The sequence below is a fragment of the Hakea prostrata genome, chromosome 8 (assembly GCF_041222555.1).
Source record: "Hakea prostrata isolate BN-2017 chromosome 8, UWA_Hpros_2, whole genome shotgun sequence".
In the NCBI taxonomy this organism is placed as follows: domain Eukaryota; kingdom Viridiplantae; phylum Streptophyta; class Magnoliopsida; order Proteales; family Proteaceae; genus Hakea; species Hakea prostrata.
Window position 1 is genome coordinate 11,517,164 of NC_142607.1, and position 19,425 is coordinate 11,536,588.

At 37.4% G+C, this 19,425-nt stretch overlaps 2 protein-coding genes across 4 annotated transcripts; both read right to left on the reverse strand.

Annotated features, from left to right (window-relative positions):
- Window positions 1-147: 147 nt before the first annotated feature.
- LOC149006893 (uncharacterized) lies at window positions 148-7,404 on the reverse strand. 3 transcript variants are annotated; one of them, XM_089165968.1, is made up of 16 exons: window positions 7,229-7,404; window positions 6,753-7,063; window positions 6,529-6,626; window positions 6,322-6,422; window positions 6,129-6,207; window positions 5,857-5,917; window positions 5,636-5,682; window positions 5,451-5,543; window positions 5,235-5,325; window positions 4,798-4,846; window positions 2,116-2,232; window positions 1,880-2,027; window positions 1,607-1,699; window positions 1,440-1,508; window positions 662-704; window positions 148-570 (listed from the first exon to the last, which is right to left on the reverse strand). In XM_089165968.1, exons 2-16 carry the CDS (start codon window positions 6,808-6,810, stop codon window positions 470-472), a joined length of 1,248 nt encoding a protein of 415 aa, XP_089022094.1. In that variant the 5' UTR covers window positions 6,811-7,063; window positions 7,229-7,404; the 3' UTR covers window positions 148-469. The 3 variants fall into 3 exon arrangements, with proteins under 3 accessions (XP_089022094.1, XP_089022095.1, XP_089022092.1); XM_089165969.1 differs by having other exon boundaries at window positions 7,173-7,404; XM_089165966.1 differs by having other exon boundaries at window positions 6,753-7,404.
- Window positions 7,405-10,563: 3,159 nt separating this feature from the next.
- Window positions 10,564-18,267, reverse strand: LOC149006894 (aminoaldehyde dehydrogenase 2, peroxisomal-like). The gene is made up of 15 exons (XM_089165703.1): window positions 18,040-18,267; window positions 17,756-17,898; window positions 17,349-17,429; window positions 17,079-17,227; window positions 15,851-15,943; window positions 15,603-15,726; window positions 15,405-15,470; window positions 15,248-15,314; window positions 15,011-15,087; window positions 13,379-13,492; window positions 12,571-12,648; window positions 12,334-12,485; window positions 12,166-12,226; window positions 11,011-11,117; window positions 10,564-10,924 (listed from the first exon to the last, which is right to left on the reverse strand). Exons 1-15 carry the CDS (start codon window positions 18,146-18,148, stop codon window positions 10,831-10,833), a joined length of 1,515 nt encoding a protein of 504 aa, XP_089021829.1. The 5' UTR covers window positions 18,149-18,267; the 3' UTR covers window positions 10,564-10,830.
- Window positions 18,268-19,425: the final 1,158 nt, after the last annotated feature.

Sequence of the window (19,425 nt, forward strand, 5' to 3'; positions counted from 1 at the left end):
GAATATATTGGAGATAACAGAGTTAATTGTTCTTGGATTGTGTTTCCAGATTAATTAGGGTTTCTCTCTTTTGAACTGAATTTTTCTTTTTCCTTTTCTGGCGCAGAATGGGGTTGGGATGTGGGGTTGTTGGGGATAGAATATCATGAGAATCAGGAAATGCTGAAGCTACAAAATATTTTGTTTTAAGATGTTACATGAACACAAGTGCATCACTTGACACCAAAGAGAGAAAACATTCACATATTTATTTTCAATTTCCAAATATCAATCTACAAATAAATAATAACATAACCATGACCCAATTGACAAGAGGGCCACAGACATCATATTCATCCCACATATTTAGAACTAAGATAGCATCAGCACTCGAACACTGATTTTTCCTTTTCTTATTTTTTTTTGGGTGGGGGGAGGAAAAGGGACTATTCTGCGCTAACAATTATACTGTGCAAAGCTTTCTTCCTTATTAAAGGATGATCTCCTCCTGCACACTAACATTGAGTGTCTTGTTTGGCAGAACAATGCTCTTGATCACTACAACTTCATCTTCAACAGTCACAGCTTCACCTGGATTAAGATAATAGAGTTGTTCATAAATTATTGGCCTTTTGATTAGACAAATGGACAATAAAATAAAGAAGTCAGAAGGGGGTAGTACCTAGGATGGTGATTCCAAGTTTAGCATTATAGTCCCCTTCAGCCTGAAAAAGTAAATAGAAACTAGATCAATTACAATTGGTTGGTAATCAGTAATCTGAGGTTAAAAGGAGAAACTGTTTGTCAACTCCAAAGATATCCACCACACTAATCTAGCAATTAGGTCAGCTGAATTACCTGCTAATCACCTAAAAGTGTTGCACTCAAACATATGGATGGTTGCAACACATATATATGCCATTTGATTCAGAAATGGTTGATACACATTTCAACAAATAAGATTTTGAAATTTTACATTTTAATTGTAGCCTATGAGACCAATACATCCACAGTGGCATTCTGAGTTCTTAATTGGGAAGGAGGGACAACTAGCCACCGGTTATTTGCCAAAAGTTTCTGATACAACTTGGCATTATTCAAATATGTTGACAATATGGTCATTTGCAGCCCTTACTGCGGGAGGAGGAAAAAACCAACTCCAATTATTTTGCCAACTTTTTCCTGGTATAACTTGGCAGTACTCAAATACATGATTATGGAAGGAGTTCAGCGAGCACTGAAAAGCTCAGGAAGAAAGCTTGGACTTCAAACTTTGCATTTGGGGGTCAGTTCAAAAGCTTCTAGGAAGAGAACATTGACTTAGGACCATATAGTTACAGGATGATTTTCTTTTTCATGGGCAAAGTGGGGGTGTGGCAGAGGGGTAAAATTATTTTTGAATGTAACCATCTTCCAGTTTTCAATATTATTGTGTGTGTGTGTGAGAGAGAGAGAGAGACCTGCACACGGGACCATTTGCCAATAGATGATTTCCACCCGACTATTGAATGTATGACAACTGCATTCTCCTGTCAGAATATCATAAAAAGAATATGAAAAAAAAATAAAAAAATAATGCACGGATATTAATGTTCAACAATCTCATATATTAAGTAAGTCCCCATACCTTTATTTCGACGTCGTCAAGAATGATGCAACTGATGAGCCTCGCCCCAGCTCCAATCCGAGCATTTGCTGAAATTGACACATTTGGACCAATCTGTTCAAAGAGAAAATACTCAAATCAGTTTATAGATGTCCCCCAAAAAGAACCAACATATAAAATGGGATTTCAGCAAGTGCGGTACATAGAGAAGCAACCAAAAATGAGGAACCACAAGTTCTCCTGGATGATTAATAATGCTAAGCAATAGGTTGTGGAGGGATACGTTTAAATCACCTTTGCAGTTGGATGTACTTTTGCTGATGGGTGAACATAAACATCACCGATGATGGTAGCACTCTTGGTGCCATTCCCAGTTGCTAGAAAATGGGGAGAGGTGACTCGAAATTGGGCAAGATATAAAGAAGAACATTTCAAGGACATTCTGCAAGGTAAAATGCAAACTTAGATGTTGTCCAAAACTCAAGGGAAGGAGAAAATGGAATATAAATTAGAATGAAGAACTACTCTACCCTGGAGTCTTGATCTGTTCCCAAAAATCCAGGGTCTCATATGTATATAGCTGCTTCTTTCCAGCAAGAGGGGACAGGATATCCTGATCCAATCTCACAAAATCAGTTGAAGGGGTCCTGTTCAGAGATTATATTAGTGGAAGAATTCAGAAGAAAAGTACTAGCAAATTGAGCAAATTATTTAAAGAAATAAAAGTGAAACACATAATGTCAGTAAAAGACCTCAAAGGTGAGGATGAATGCTTTCTGACAACATATAAAATATACATATCTGATAACTTTCTGCCAGAAATATATGGATCTTCCCCCAACCAAAAAGAGAGAAAAAAAAAAAAACTCCTGGAAGAAAAAACATTAGAAATATTGGCCGCTTGTAGGATTTGTGGTCAGATTTAGGACAGTTCTATATTGCTGCAATCAAGTCATACTTTCCCAGTCTGAGTTGAAAACCAAGCGTTAGCCCACAGGACAATATTCACTTTAGCTGCGACTGCAACAAATCTCACTGGCTTAGCATGATTGTTGAAAGCTATTCCATTCCTTTCCAAGCCACACCCATCAACAAATAGGATGAGGCATGACAGAATTTCATCCCCCTTTGAGACAGCGTGTTAGGAATAAATCCCACATAGGCCAACTCTGAGACCTCGGATACCAGTTGGGCCTCTCCATCAAATGGCTTCAGCTTTTGGGTTGGACACTGCAACAAGCACCATAACAGCCCGGAGAAAGCACTGGTGAAATCTGAGTCACTCCCTCAATTTCAAACAGAGTACCAAGACTGCAAAAGCTAGGGACAATATTGAGAGAGGTTGGTGCAACTTACTAGTGGACTGACTAATCAGTTCATGTTTGGAACCTAACTGGGGGGGGGGGGGATAATAAGTCTAGATCACTTCCCCGTCAGGTGAGCATTAAGCCACCACACATATTGTGTGGGCCCATCCCCCCAATATTAAAAGAAAAAAAATTTAAGATAAAGATGACGGGTATAAATGTCATTCTTAATCATCATCCAACAGTTACCATTAAACCCCGATTCTATCAATAAATTTCTCCCTATTTATTCTCTCATATTTCTATTCTTAGGGAAAACTAGCAGACATTGGAGTTTTCATAAATCATCTTCACAATTATCAAGTATTCACTCTCTTTCTCAATTCTTTTTTCTTCTCTCTCTCTCTCTATTTATTTTTTGTTATTCTTTTTAGAAAAAGACCTAATTGAATTTTTTTTATTTAGTTGCTAAACTAATTGAATTAATTGTTTTTTCTAACATTGTATATTTGTATGGTTGTATTGAACTAATTATTGAAGTAATTGTTCTATAAATTTTTTTTATTGAAGTAATTGAACTAAAATATGATAAATAATCTAGCAGTGGGTCTCATATGAGCAAGGATGGAGCCAAATTAAACATTGGGGGGGGGCGAATAGTAAGTCCGGACCTCCCCGTTAGGTGAGCATTAAGCCACTACACATAGTGTCAGATTATTTTATCATATTTTAGTTCAATTACTTCAATAATTCTTTTTTTAATAGATTACTTCAATAATTAGTTAAATACAACCATACAAATATAAAATGTTAGAAAAAATAATTAATTCAATTAGTTTAATAATTAAATAAAAAAATCAATTAGGTCGTTGTTTTTTTTAAAAAGAATAAAAAAAAATAGAGAGAGAGAGAAATATAAATTGAGAAAGAAAGAGAGAATATCTATTACTTAAATAATTACTTCAACATAATTGTTGGAAAAAATAATTAGTTCAATAATTAAAATGAAAAAAAAAATCAATTGGCTCGTGCCTTTGTGGCTTTCTAAGGTTTTTTTAAAAGGATACTACAAAAATAGAGAGAGCGAGAGAGAGAGAGAGAGAGAGAGACTTGAGAAAGAGAAAGTGAATACCTGGAAAACTTCAAAATGTGTGCTAGCTTTTCTAAATTTTACCTAACTATCTAAGCCGTTTGTGAGAGGTGTGAAGAAATAAGAGAGAAAAAACAAAGGAATAAAAAAGGAGATTCAGAAGAGAATAAATAAGAAAAGAAATATGAGATAATAAATAAGGAAAAATTTATGGATAGTGAGTTAGTTTCTAATTAAGATTTAACTTTTTGTTCCTTAAAATAGGGGTTTAATGGTAACATCATGACATCTATACCCGTCATCTTTATTTAAAAATTTTATTTTTAATATTGGGGGGAGGGGGGCAAATAGTGGTATTTCAAATGTGAAGTGAAAAAAATAAGGGAAAAAAAAGAAAGTAACCAAATTTTTTTAAAAGGGGGGGGGGGGGGCTGGCCCCTATGTGGCTCTGCCACTGATCATGCTTATGTTGGCCAATGCATCAGCGGATGTGTTAGATAATGCAGGTTCATAGGGATGACCATGCATGAGGAGTATAGGCCACAGTATATGATTTATGCAATATTTACTGTATGCAGTCATCATGGTTTCCTTCTTCTTCTTTTCTTTGCTCTGTTTGTTGTTTTGTTTGGGGGCCAGGGGTTTAATTTATCATCTAATTGCGGGCATCATTCATCAAGAGAAGTAACACTTCTTCAAGCCAGCATAGACGTTAGCTTCCACAAATATAATCAGAAGGAATATTCCAAAAATTGCTAATCAAATTGGAATTTGTAACTTTGTGCTGACCAAGCATTCGATCAAAGAAGACATACTTTGTTGCTGACTGGAGAGCTTCAAAGCTGGATAAGCGTCTTATGTTGGCTGCAAATGACAAAGTACAGATCAGATATCTTACTGCAGGAGATGGGTACACCCATTGTTGCTAGGATCTTATATATTAGTCCTCCTCTAACAAGAAAGAAAGAAAGAAACTCAATATTATAAGGTCATGCAACTTATTTTTATGCAAGAAATATATTATATGTCAGTTCAGGGAAGGGAAACAAAATCAAAAGATGCTGTTCTTCAATCTCAAAGGTTCTTCACCAGAACACACACACTAAAAAATTATGCATATAATAAAACCCACCAATCTTAACCAACCTAAATGGAGAAGGACAAAAATATATGCATATATTGACACATAAAACTCATTAGCCAGGAATATAAGGCCTACATTATACTGTTTAAAGAAAACCTAAACACCAACCTATGTCTTTTTGTTGTGTGGAAACATTCTGAATGGCAGTGAAAATATCTGGTGTAAATATATACACACCACAGTTTATTAGATCACTCACCTGCAAAACATGGGTTAAAAAAATGTAAGACAAAATTTGTAACCAGTCCAAACTAGGGACTAAGTAGACAAATAGACACAAGGGGATGCTACAAATGCTAGTTGATTTTACAGTGTCCAACATACAAAAGTCTCAGGTTTCTCTGTGTAATGCAACAGTTCATGGGTGACTGGATCTGCAACCAGTGCGCCAAACTGGTTCGCTGATTCAGCAGAAACCTGCACAAAGAAGGGAGAAACCTGACTATGGTGAAGAATAATTCAATTATACATATAGACTCGTATTCTAGCATCATGAAATTTTGTCCCACCTTGATTACTAAGATTGTCCCCATTCCACCATATCTTCTATGAGCCTCTTCGCATTTGAAGGCAAACAGTCAGAATATAGAAAACCAATCTTAAACCAGAGAAGAATATGGTAACACCACATGCGATTAGGAAATGGAAAGCAATGAGAACAGATGAGATAAAAGGAAAGATGAACAGATCGTAGAAGAAGTAAAAGTCACTCAGACGATAAGAGGCTTACCAAGCATCTCTGGTAGAGGAAAACTGCAGCAAACATCACAATTTAACAAAAATATATGCGACTGCCAATAAGGGGTCAAAAAGATAAAGTCAGATTCAGTTGAGATGAAATGTGATCAGCTAGTCAAATCCTTCATATAAAACTTTCATGAGAAATAACAGAGGTTATAACGTTTCCAAGATCTGGAACTCATGAGATGAAAATGAATTATTACATTTTTCTATAAAAAAACAAGTACAGAAGAAAGAGAATAAAGGACTTCAGATCCAAACCGGGTTGTCTTCCATGATCAGATCTCTGAAGTTGTAGAGACCCCCAGCTGAACCATGTGGTTTATCTTCTTTCAAGTACCTAAAGGCAGGCATAAATAATGTCCAGAACATAAAAATGTAATTTTTTTTTGGTTGAAATTAGAAAGAGAAGCATACAGTAACTAGCAGATACATATACAACAAATGACATTACCTGACTGGAACTTTGAGCTCATTAGAGATTGAGGAGACATACAAAGCAAATTCACGCTCCTCGTAAAAGCCAATGAGATATACTTGAACCAAGTTCGGGATCTACAAGGATCCAAAATTCTCAATTCTCATCTGAGAGAAGGAACAAGTAGAAGCATTTGATCTCCTAAATCATATAAATTGCAGTAACACAGAAGACAGAACCTACCCTTTTGCAGGCGGAAATCGGGTGGTGTACCATAGGCTGTCCTGCCAAAGGAAAGAGAGGCTTGGGAATGTTTAAGGAGAGGGGCCTAAACCGAGTACCTACACGACATTCAGACAAAGCCAAATCTCAAAAATTGCAAAACTGAAAGCCTTCAATCCAGAGGATCAGAATTTTCCCACCAAAACCCAGAGAAAAATAGTAAGAAAACAAGCGAAATTCGATACCTTTAGTCGGCCCGCCTACCATGATCACAGCTACCACCTTCTCCTCTGAACTTCCCATATCTAGCAAAACCAAACTAGAGTCTCTGAAACCTCAAACCCTTATTCAGCACCCAAGAACCTAAGATTGAGGACGGAAATCGAAGTTCTCAATTCAAAGTTTACTTTCTTAAGTCAGAAGACTCAGAATCTCCATGCCCCGATGCAAATAAGATGAAATACTCATACCCATGAAGAAGAAGAAGAAGAACATCAATTATAGTCTACAATAAAAGGACCCTCATTGGTTCTTGTATCGTTTTCCGTAACACTTACTGCACAGAGAGAGAAACCACGAACTAATCAGTACGGATTAGTTTCGGTATTGTATTTATTGTTGACAGAAGGATCTCAACATTTTAACAGAATGCCAACTATGATTACATGATGAAAAGATCACATCATCACAGAAATCCTGAGTTGTAAACAGATGAGATTACCATTATGAGAATTATTGAGGGCAAGATGAAATAGTTCAGATGGGAAGATTCCTCTTCTCAAATCTCAAGAACAGAAGAAGTTGGCAGTGTGCGTTCTATGCCCAACACGGAGAGCGAAATGACTTCCCAACCCATGACTCCATGAGCGGCGGTTAAAGAAGTGTGTACTTCCTAAGACCCACATGCACAAGCAACGCTACGCATTGCCTACGCTACCCCAAGGAGCCTCTTGCCCAATGCCCATAGGGAATATACAAATGGATAGATGAATTTACTATTATAGACAAACCATAGAAGAACAATGACATACAAATCCTATGTGGCTGGTGAATCACAGTTGTAACAGTTTATCTCATGGTCTTCTAATTTTGCTTCAAGTTTAGGCTTTTGATTTCATGTTTTTCCTTCCAATTAAAGGATTGAAAGGTAATGTGTAAGGATTCCAGAAGATACTCAGTCATGTGAGTTGGGACTTTGTGCATTTTCAACCAGTCAATCTCTTTAACCACAAGCCACTCAGGTTCTTTTCTTCTATTTTTTTTTTTCTTTTCCTGATACACTGCATGTACAAGCTGTAAAGAAACTTCTTACCTTCCCACCTGAAATCCACTCCACTTGTGACCCTAAATAGTGATTAAAACAATGCAGTTTCTCATTGAAGCTATACATGGACCACTCTTAATGCATTTCCCTGGATTGTCAGTTTAGTGGTTTTAGTAACAACAACTGGGAAGGAAAGATGCTGTAGATAACTCAAATTCAAGCAAGGAAACAAAGACATTTACTACATGAATGACTAAATGAGAAGATTCTTTGGTCTATCACATCCCTTATGTCCACATAGTAGAACTGGAATATTCTCAAGCATCTTCCCTGATGAGTTGATGACAAAAGTTTATTATTTATTATATAACTCACACAAACTCTCCAGGCAGAAATAGAGTGGCCTACTGGCCCGTTTAATATTCCACAAGATGCTCCTTACAGTGCAAATTGCAGTAAAGAAACAAAGCCTATGGTAATTAATGGGTTAACAGGAGTAGTGACAAATCTTTAACCTACAATGACAAACTCATTGATGTTCATTCCTGTGTTACTCAATCTAAGGTAACAAGTAGTAGATCATTCATTTTCTGTACCAACTGTTGAGTTTCTAACCTTGCTTAGCTGAACTGCAACTGCCTCTGGCTATGGTAGACACTTACTGTTAACTTAGGTCATTCATATACTCTCTCTCCATGTAGTCAATCTCTTCTTTTCAACACCAAATCACACCTCATGGGTTAGAATTGCAAAATTGAAATATTAATCAAATATTGTAAATTTTAGTTAGGAGTGACAAATGAAAGTAACCCAACAAGACAACCTCTATTCAGGTTGGGTACTATTGGATCAACCGATCATCTTAGTCTGAAGTGTTGCCAGTTTTCTTTTAAGATGCCACAAGCCCATCTGGCTTTTTGAACAGTAAAACTTGGGGAAAGTCAATTTGAACACAATTTTCAATGGTGAATTGATGCAAGTCTTATATGAAATGAGACACAGGAAAAAAGAAAGAAAAGCTTGGAATGATAACTGGGTTAGAGTTGAAGTAAGAACCACATTTTACAGAACTAGCTTCCCCTTTAACTAAATGAACACTCATGCACCATATTTAGAAGTAAAATCTGTTATGAAATCAAATAGAAAAGGACTCAACCATAACATTCCCAAGGGAATTGTTTGATCAGTCTGGATTTAAAAAAAATTTATAATGGATAACTGAGCAAAAAATGGCTATTGGATAAGTCCCCAAATACTAGCATCCAGATGAGGAAAAATAAACCAAATCAATTGAGAAGGGATGCATTAAGTAAAATAACAATTTATCTGTTCACATTTGTCACAGGTCTATGGTGTCTCCTTTAATCCTTTGTGTAATACTAGGGACCCTCTCTTAAGCCACTAAGTTAAACACCATACCTACTACACCAGCCAGCATTGCAAATGACTCTCTCGTATATGCCAACACCACAAGTAATATTACAATGCTCTGATCGTGTAACCAATTAAAGGACAGAAGCTTCCATTTCTTACAAATTTGTAGGGAATTATAGGATGCGAAGAGGAAAGTAGCAGTGGCTCTGCCTCAACTCTGGAAGAAAATGGTATAGCACTCAATGAATTAGACACTGAAAAACTAAAGAAACCAGACCCAACTTTCCACAAAATGCCTTACACGGTTGTTAATGCTTCCTAAACCCTCTTAACAATTTATATAATTAATTGAGTCTAAGAATTAAGATGGGAATCAAACAGCTTTATCTTAAAAATCAGATAGTAGCATTCTTTTTAACGAAACAGAGAGGTTACAGCTTTACAATACTGAATTCAGGTCACCAGTTTGGATTGCAGAAGCTCAAATTTGATCAAGAGCCTCTGTACATAATTAACAAATCCTAGAACCTATAATGAATATCAATAGTAGGAATTCTCAGAGTTCCAATAAGAGCAACAACCAAGCACAAACAAAAACCAAGGAGCAGGAAAAAAAATAGAACTCCCTCCAGAAATTCCAATGGCTGAAGTACAATAATAGAAAGGAAGCGGCTTGTTTCAGTAGCTAAGAAGGGAACCTGAAAGCAATATTGATGGGGGAAGAACACCAAAACCCAACAACAGATAGCAGGAAAACCCCCATGAAAATCATGAAAATCATGAAAATAATCAAACAGACGCCCCCAGAAAAGAAATTACCTAGTCAAAACATGAGAAGCGACTCAAAAACCGACTTTGTAAGCTACCCAGATGAGATTTTTGCTTCAAACCTCAAACCCAAAAGCGACAAGGACTAGACAATCGAAGCACAGTGATAAAGAGTCAGATCCCAGCAAGGACAGTGAGGAGAATGGTGAGAAATAAAAGCGATTGATTTGGTAACCAGAACGAAGAAGAAGACCGGCAATTTAGGAGAAGAGACTGCCTGGAACGACCAGGAATTTCTGTAAATACTTGAGTTAAACCTTAAATGATCAACTTCTTTGTTTTTCCATGTATATAGCGGGAAAATTTGTCACCTTTAGCCGTTTTTCCACTTCTTCCATTCCCAAACAGTTTTTCTGTTTCTTCCAACAAATTTTTTTATTTTATTTAAGAAAAAAAATATTCATTCCGAAGGATGGGAAGAGAGTCCTAGGGATTATAAGTACATAGCTTAGTTAATACATTTTAGGCTGCATTTCGCATGCCTGCTCAGATAATCAGATGAGATGAGATGAAGTGAAAAATTTAGCCATATTAGAATGCATACCAAATCCAGTCTTTCATAGTATTGGATAAATTTCTAATATAATATATGGAGGGAGAGTAATACATTTTTCCCCGTTCAAAAGAATTCAGTAAGATGTGCACCCATGGGATGTTAATCCATACACCAGCACTCGGCTAGAAACAGTTTAGTTATAAGTTATAACCCAGTACATCATTACGATCTAAAGTGTCCCGTGATTCAGATGCATCAAATACACTTCAACTTTATAATCCTTCACAGATGCCTGAAGATCTAACCTTTTCTCTATAAGATCTTTTCTATTTCTGGAGTTCATCGAAGTCCTGTGCCATTCTCACAGCTTTGAGTTTGGAGATGGGTACCACCCCCATGGCTCATTTGAGATATACTGAGTAACCTGCTTCACACTCAAGTAGTTTTCAAGTCCCCTATAGAGAACAAACAGTCATAAAAGCATGAGTATTGTGAACCAATTTCTGATACTTCAGTATAGCCAGATGCATTAGACTCTTACCATTCACCAAGTTCCCGCCCAAAACCACTTCGTTTGATGCCTCCCCATGGAGCTTGACAGAAGCAGGGCTGTGAGCAATTCACCCACACCATCCCTGACCGAATAGCCTGCAGAGCAGCAATACATATTGCATGATAAATTTTAATGATCAAAACAAGAAGAAAAAAAAATTCCCTCAAGAAAAGAAAAGAAAGCTCTCTCTTAGAAGAGGCAGGACTCTTCCAGCAGCATCCTACTGCCCAACAATCCACCAGCCAGATCTTGGGAGAACAAACAAACTTGATCAATAAACAACAATACAAAAAGCCATCACTCTGACGTGACCAACCTTTGGAAATAGTGGAACCTCTAGTGTGCCAGTGTGAGCATTTGCAACTTTGAACCTCAAACACCTACCTGCTCAATGCGCATTTTAATGCTTTTTCAACAGTATGGATATCCACATCCAATGATATTTGGACAGAACAGACACGCCAGATCTCATGGTCCATTTACCAGTAATGGTTGTGGTGCACAAGATTGTGTATGGACAGGATCAAAATGGCCAAACTTTGCAGATGGTTTGGATGTTAACCGCAAAAAGATCCAACCAGTCATAATTGGTATACGATAAATAAAAAGAGAGCAGTAACCATCTATACCCGCCAATAATATGGATTGGATCTGGGACTTACTTCAGAGATGATTATCTGCCAGTAACTTCAACAGTGAATCTAATTATATAAGTTGGTCCAGATAATTGTCAACCACTAACAAATATAACCGCAAAGGAGACCCCAAACAAGGGACAGGGAAAAAAAGAGAAGAGAACACACACCCGGGCGAAGAGGACAAAGCAAAGGAGGGACACGGAACACGGAAACAAAACGCCAGCAGGCGCAGAAAGACAGGCCACGGGAGAGGGAGGAAGGCAGAAGAGAAGAAAGGGAGAAGGAGAGGGGGACAGAAGGAAGGGCGGACAGCGGGCGGGGGGAAGCCCCGGAGGAGCGGGGGAACGGTCGGAGCACTTATTACAAAAGAGAAGGGAATCAACGATCAGAGCAATCAGACAAAGGCGCTACGCCGGTGTCAGAATGCGTCGTATCTGATGCCGGCAGGAGTGCCTTCGTAATGGTAGGTTTGGTTTCACCGAGGCCTTCACAAAGCTAATCATACCTTGCTCACACGCTCACACCTCTCCAGATCATTGGAAATTACAGCTGCACCCAAACCATATCTGCAAGAGAATTAGCAAACCATCTCAACCAAAATTTCCAGGTCAAACTGTTTGGTAAACTTCAGAAAAGGCTTCAGATGATGCCTGCCAAGAAATAGTGTACTCACTCCGTATCATTTGCTAACTCAATCGCTTCATCTTCATTACTAAATGTTTTTACACATAAAACAGGTCCAAAGACCTCCTCCCTCCAAATTTGCATGGATGTATTTACATCTGTTATGATGGTTGGCTGAATAAAGTAACCTTTCTTCAAATGCTGCCATAATTTGTTCATTAGTCAGTGAACTCTTGTGTCAATAGTGCTACATGGCAGTGCAGAATAAGATCCACATGGATTTTACCTGAGGTCGGCCACCACCACACAAAACAGTGGCTCCTTGACTTTTCGCAGTTTGAATAAACTGCATTATCTTCTCATACTGAAGAAACAGATAATATATCAGTTGGCTCCATTTAACACCAACAGGGAAGAAATAACATGGCATTTTTACATTCATTGATGGTTTACTGAACATCTAAAGAGGTCGAAACCACTACACTTTAATAGAAAGACTAACAATCACCATCTGTTATGAAGAAATTAAATACTGGACAAATGTGGAGTTCGGTTGAAGTAAGAAAAACTCCACAGTAGGATCGATCATAGGTTGCAGCATAAAACCAAACACCAATTATATTGGAAACTAAAAGAACATAATAGGTAGAAGGAAGGAAGGACAGGGATAGAAATTAATAGGTAGAAGGAAGGAAGGAAGGACAGGGATAGAAAGGGTTGACTATCTCAGCTTTGGGCCTCTCTCCTATAGCTGACTCAGCTGCCATTGAAACAATGATATTGGCTATCTTTGCTTGGGCATATCACCTTTCTCAGCATCTCTTAAGACAAGAAATTGCAAAACAGCAAGATAACTTCATTCACTAGATCAAGTGGAGGTCTCTAAGGGTATCCTGTTTGGGAATTCAGGGTTGAGCACAAAATTGAAATAATAAGAATAGCAAGTATCTAGAAGAGTTGAGACCTAGATTTACAAGGAAAATACAAATTGAAAACTGCACATAAACAAATTTCAACCTCATTTGATGAACGAGACCCCCATTCCATGTAAACAGAAGAGGAAAGACTTGCCAATTGGTTATGAAGCTCCTTACCTGCCCCTGGCTAACGACAGGTCCAAGCCTGCAACCTTCTTCTAAGGGATCTGAAATCTTGATGTTTCTGGCCCAGTTAACAAGTTTCTCCAGAAATTTTGCCGCAATCCTTTCCTGCAACATTTGTATGTATATATGGTTAAACTGAGACCATTTCACAGCAAAAACCTGGAATAGAAAGCCCCTCCTCCGAAAAAAAAAAAAAAAAAAGAAGAAGAAGAAGAAGAAGAAGACAGAGAATAGAGAAATCCATCAACGGGATTGCAGAGATCTCTTAATTAACTTATTGGAAATGCAATGTATGTGAAGCATAGATCTCTTAATTAACTTACTGGAAATGCAATGTGAGGTAAAGGTTCATGTCTGAAGGTCTTGAGGAACATTATCAAAAGAATAGTTCGGATTACCAAATGACTAATTCCACCGTTAAATTATTGGGCTACTGACATTGGCATGCGATATGAATGAACAAATACCCTAGCTCCATCCCAGCAAAATTTAATTAAAAAAAAAAATGCATTCCCATGTCATCCTGAAAAGTGAATTAGTTATGAGTTCTTGAAAATAACAAGTGGCCATGAGCACATCAACACCTAGGGAAGTGCTCTTATATACTCAACACCCTTGGAAATGTACTCATTAAATCTATGGGCAAGAAACATGGTTTTGTTTGTTCCTAATTTTATCCTTTCTGCTTTTTCAATTCATCCTTCTAGACATCCCTATTATAGCTAATAACTTGTTTGTTTGCGTGGTATTTCTTCACTGGCAAACATTCAGCTCAAAATCATTGCTGGTCAGGTAGCTATCCTATGAACTGTTCCTTTGGTTTTGAAGGAATAAGTTGATCAAACAACATTCTGCAACCCTCCACTCCATCCACTATATTCTAATTATTACACAACATCATACTCTATAGTATATTCTCCTTTAGTTCTGATTGAACCTTAGTGCCTAAAACTGTCACTTTGGGATATCTTCCCATCATCAATTTTTACCATGCCCTTTCAGTTTTATTACTGGAGCTACTCATCATGTACCCTGTTTTTTTTCTACTTAGCTTAAACCTTTTGATTCTCAGGTTCATTTATCTCTACTTTCGTTTTATCAACCAAAAAGATATCATCAACAACAAGCATGCACTGATAATCTGGTCCTGAGTGTCTCTACTCAGCTTATCTATGATCAACATAAACCAATACAAGCTTACACTTGACCTTGATGTAATCCAATTGTAAGTACTTGTGAGGCATCAAAGAGTTTAATATAATTCTTAAAGAAGATATGTGGTCATTATCACATCACATTAGAGGATAAATGTTCTTCTGAGATGTCAAACAGTGTCAGAAGCACAGTCCATCAAAGTAAATACTGGGTGCTGTGTAAGCAATCCTGACCTCAAACTAATCTAAAAGGAATGAGATGAGGGTGGCATAATCATTAAAAAGGACAAAGCATAAGTGTCAAGGAATGAATATGTCCAACAAATTTATGATTACAAATTTCTCTCCAGCCACCAACACATCCATACCCACATACTCTAATTCAAGGCAATTTGGAGAGAAAAGAAACTTGACCAGTGGATATCAGAAGGTTATCAACTCTGCCAGATCATAAATTATAAATTCTTACATGTACTATGAGTCGTGAAGTTGCACTGCAGATCTGCCCATTTGTCCAAAAGCAACCAAAAAGAGTCCACTCAGCAGCTGTATTGAACAACAAGGAAAAATGTATTCATGTAGATTAATTTGATTCAGTTTCTACATTGTTAAGTGTAAACAGATCTAGTGCAATTTGCATTTGGCAAGAGAAGTTAAAAGAACCCATTCTGGGAAGAAAGATACATGTGACTCAGAGGGCACTGACCTTTGTCAAGGTCTACATCCTCAAACACAACAATCGGACTCTTGCCACCAAGCTCCATTGAAACAGGCTGGCATACAATTGCAGACTTGTAGTATCAGATAAAATACATGAGATTAATGTAGCCGGCATAAATGCAGATCCAAAGAAGATGACATACCTTGACCATTTGAGCTGCAGAAGCCATGATCCTACTTCCTGTTAAATTACTTCCAGTAAATGCAACCTGATGATGAACAATATATCAAATTACTCCTAGCCAGACACTCATCTATAACATACCCAATACACCAGATGAATAAAGCCCCTAGACTTTAGGAAATTCAAATGCAAAAGATGATCGAAAAGACAACTGAACCTTGTCAACATGAGGATGAGATGCTAAAGGAGCACCAGATTCTACACCTAATCCAGTTAGAATATTTAGAACACCAGCAGGTAGAGCTATTTCTTTACATATGTCAGCTAACTCCAAACAAGTCCTGAAAAAGCACACAAGATGAGATGTGATAAATAAAATAGCTAACAGCTTACCAGCAGAAATATGAGAGCGAAAAGTGCATATGGAGCTGCCCACATAAGCGAGCAAGTGAGAGAGAGACTCACACAGATGACAACTCAGATGGCTTCAGTATAGCCGTACACCCAGCAGCCAAGGCTGGAGCAACTTTCCACGTAGCCATCAGAAAAGGGTAGTTCCTTCAAGCCAAATAAAATCATCAAACATTCAGATCATGATAATGGGAATACAAGTACCCCACACAATAAAACATGGAAACTATAAACAGCCATTTGTTAACAATGGATATCCATCTCTTCAAGGGGCATGAGGTAATGACAAAATAGATAAATAGCCATTCAGAGACAACATATATAGAGAAAAACAGATGAAAACCAAACATATTGATCCAGCACTTTTTCCTCCTCACTCACCTTTCAACATCTACCTTCATAATTTGATCATACAACACATATGCTCATGAAAAAGCACTTTCAAGAAGGTGGACTTCACACAACTGTAAGGTTGATCCATTGCAAGCTGGCAGTCATGGTTGACATGGCAAAGCATGGGTAAGGCTGCAAATATTATGATCTTTACAAGTCCCCACAATGTCAGGAGCTTCATGCATAGGCATGTGCACTGTTTATGCTCATGCAAGCATTCAACCACAAGTTCGCACTTGCCAGACAATTCGGTCACCTTTTTGGACTGACTTGGATAACTAAAAATTCTTCCAGATCTTATTTATTAGTTGTCTAACTGTAGCTCTAAGCATATATATGGACATCATTATGTTTTTACTAGATGCTTCTAAAGGAATCAGTTCAAACTATAGATTGCTACATAAAGGCAACAACCATAAAATAATAGAATTGAGGAAACATTCCAAATCTCCAACACCAAAATGGTGGACAATCATGCATCACAGGACTTCTTTAACATGATGCCCAGCAACACTCTCAAACAAGTAGCAATCAACACTCTTCTAAATATTAGACAATTACTTAAGACCAATATCTGAGGAGGGAGAAACTGGAAGGGGACATCAGTTAGTGGCTCCAATAGGAATTTGATCATACAACTAATTGAGAACAAGAGAGTAAATAATGAACAAGCACACCCAAAAAATAAAGGGGAAAAAAAAAAACTGTCAACAACCTAGAATTACAATTAAACTCATGAAAAGGTATTGTAGCAAACACCCAAAAATGAACTTGGAGAGGAATACATCTTAATTATTCAACTCAATTAATTTTCTGAAATCGGAAAATAGAAAAGAAAAGTACAAACATAGGACAAGAACAACATGAATGAAACAGAACTCTCATATACCAAGGGGTAATCAGTGCAATAACACCAAGGGGTTCCTTGAGAATGTGGCACTTAAATGTATCCATAGGAAGAGAGATCGGAGCTTTTTGTTTTGCATCCAACTCTTCAGCAAGTCCCGCATAATACTCAAAACATGCCGCAACATCATCCTGGATCACATGAATAGATAAAATAAGAATGACATGCTAGATTGCTAAACAAGATAAATAAACACAAAAGGCAAAGTTGTCATAAGCTTTTCCTTTTTGGTAAGAGTTGTCAAAAGCATACCATGTCCCATGCCGCTTCGTCAAGTGGTTTCCCACAATCAAGAGACTCAAGCTTAGCCAATTGAGACTTTCTCTCTATTATCTGTATGCATTTAGAGAAATGGAAATCCTCATGACACATAAGAAAGGGCAAAAATAATGTACCAACAACCCAACTCAGACATAGAATTCGCGTCTTCTACCAATAAAGAATAATATAACATATATGATGCAATATTGCAATCAGAATTGAACATCAAAACCAGGGTTTTATAAAGAAAACGAATCCCAGTATCTTGGATAACAAATCTTCAAACATCAAAAAATGTTTGGTAAGACGATGGTATTGAAGTTAAATACACAAGGACATAAGTATAAACTAAAGAAAAGAGGTACTTTCTCCTAGATAACCGCATGGAATAGTAATACCTTAGCAGCAATGGCACGTAAGTACTTGGCACGGTAAGCTCCCGAAGCAGAAGCCCAATCTCTGCCCTTATTCCTGTAAAAGGCCCTGCGAGCAGCATCAACTGCAAGTTCCACATCTTCTGCCGTGGCTGCAGGAATATCACCTGAAAGAGTTCCCAAATTGCACAAAATTACATCTCAGGAGAGTAACCAAAGTGCAAAAAGATGATGAAACAGGAGATCCGGCGGAACAGTCAAAAAGCAGAGACAAAGGACGTAAGAAATTGCAGAAAGGGAAGTAGAACCTATGATCTCTTCAGTAGCAGGATTGATGATCGGAATCCGCTTCCGTCTGTAGGGTTCTCTCCATTGTCCATCTATGAATAGCTGACGAGATGGAACTACGATCGCCATGGAGTGAACAGAGGAGAATGTGATCAAGTGGTTTGGCTTCTTATGAGAATTATTATTGCGAAAAGGTTCGAATCATTTATTGTCTATGATATAGATGAGAATTGAGATGACGATGGAGACTGGAAATAAAATCTTCTGGGATTTACAGTTTCACTGGACTAATTAAGCTCTGCTACTTTCTACCGCAATATATGCGTATAAATGTACAGAATATATGCTCATGATATAAATTTTATTCTTGAGGAATATATGCATGTTTTTGGACAACAGGTTAGATTTAGCTAAAATCATCTATGGTGTTTAGTAAAGGTACACTTTCGACGGTTTCGGAGAGCTATCATTTCTATTCTTTAGATTGATGAAATGAGTTCTCATGGTACATATCTGGGTTTACCGTCTACTTTTGGTAAACATAAAAGTCGACAAATGTTTGGCTTGTTGGAAGGGTAAGCTATTATTAAGTGTTGGCAAGGAAATACTAATTAAAGCACTTGATTAAGCTCTCTGACCTATGCAATGTCTAACTTTTTATTACCAAAGCAGGTAACAAATGGGTTATCCCAACAAATTAGGCTTTTTTGGTAGGAGAGGGGATCTCAGATTCTTGGGTATTATGGGATAAGTTGTGTAAATCAAAAAAGCATGATGGCTTAGGGTTTCATGATCTCTACCTTTTCAAACACAGCTTTATTAGCCAAACAAGCTTTAAGATTACTTTAGAATCCTAATTCCTTGTGGGCCAGAGTTATTAAATCCAAATATTTCCTTAATGATGATTTTCTTGATGCCAGGTGTTCAAGGGGATGCTCTTGGGGTTGGCGGGGTTTATATGTTAGGAAAGAAGTTCTTAAAAAGGGACTGATTTGAAGTATCGGTAATGATCAACAAACAAATGTATTTTCTGACGCTTGGATTTCGTATTTACCTTTGAATCGTATTTGGAGAGATCTACCTTTTGGCAGTCCTTTATGGGTTGGTGAATTAATACATTGTCTTTCAAGATCTTGGGACTATTCTAAAATGCAGCTTTGGTTTTTAGCTTATGAGATTGATGCAATTTTTAAGATACTATTTTATTTGAGGCCTTGTAAGATAGATGGATGTAGAAACATACTAGAACATGTAATTTCACAATTAATTTTGCTAATTTTATGGAGTTAAAGGGCTTTTTGGGCTCATCTTTCAGGGAAACCACCTCTGCCCCTTTATCTTGTTGGACTACAATTTTGCAAGGTCATACAGTGCCCAAGATTTAGATGTTTATCTGGAAAGTAGGT

Coding starts and splice junctions, on each gene's coding strand:
- LOC149006894 (XM_089165703.1), bottom strand. CDS start 18,148: ATGGCGATCGTAGTTCCATCTCGTCAGCTATTCATAGATGGACAATGG. Junction 17,899..18,039: donor TGCTACTGAAGAGATCATAG/GTTCTACTTCCC, acceptor GAACTCTTTCAG/GTGATATTCCTGCAGCCACG. Junction 12,649..13,378: donor CTGTCGTTAGCCAGGGGCAG/GTAAGGAGCTTC, acceptor CTGTTTCTTCAG/TATGAGAAGATAATGCAGTT.
- LOC149006893 (XM_089165968.1), bottom strand. CDS start 6,810: ATGGGAAGTTCAGAGGAGAAGGTGGTAGCTGTGATCATGGTAGGCGGG. Junction 6,423..6,528: donor CGATTTCCGCCTGCAAAAGG/GTAGGTTCTGTC, acceptor GGATCCTTGTAG/ATCCCGAACTTGGTTCAAGT. Junction 2,233..4,797: donor GCTCTCCAGTCAGCAACAAA/GTATGTCTTCTT, acceptor ATCTCTGAACAG/GACCCCTTCAACTGATTTTG.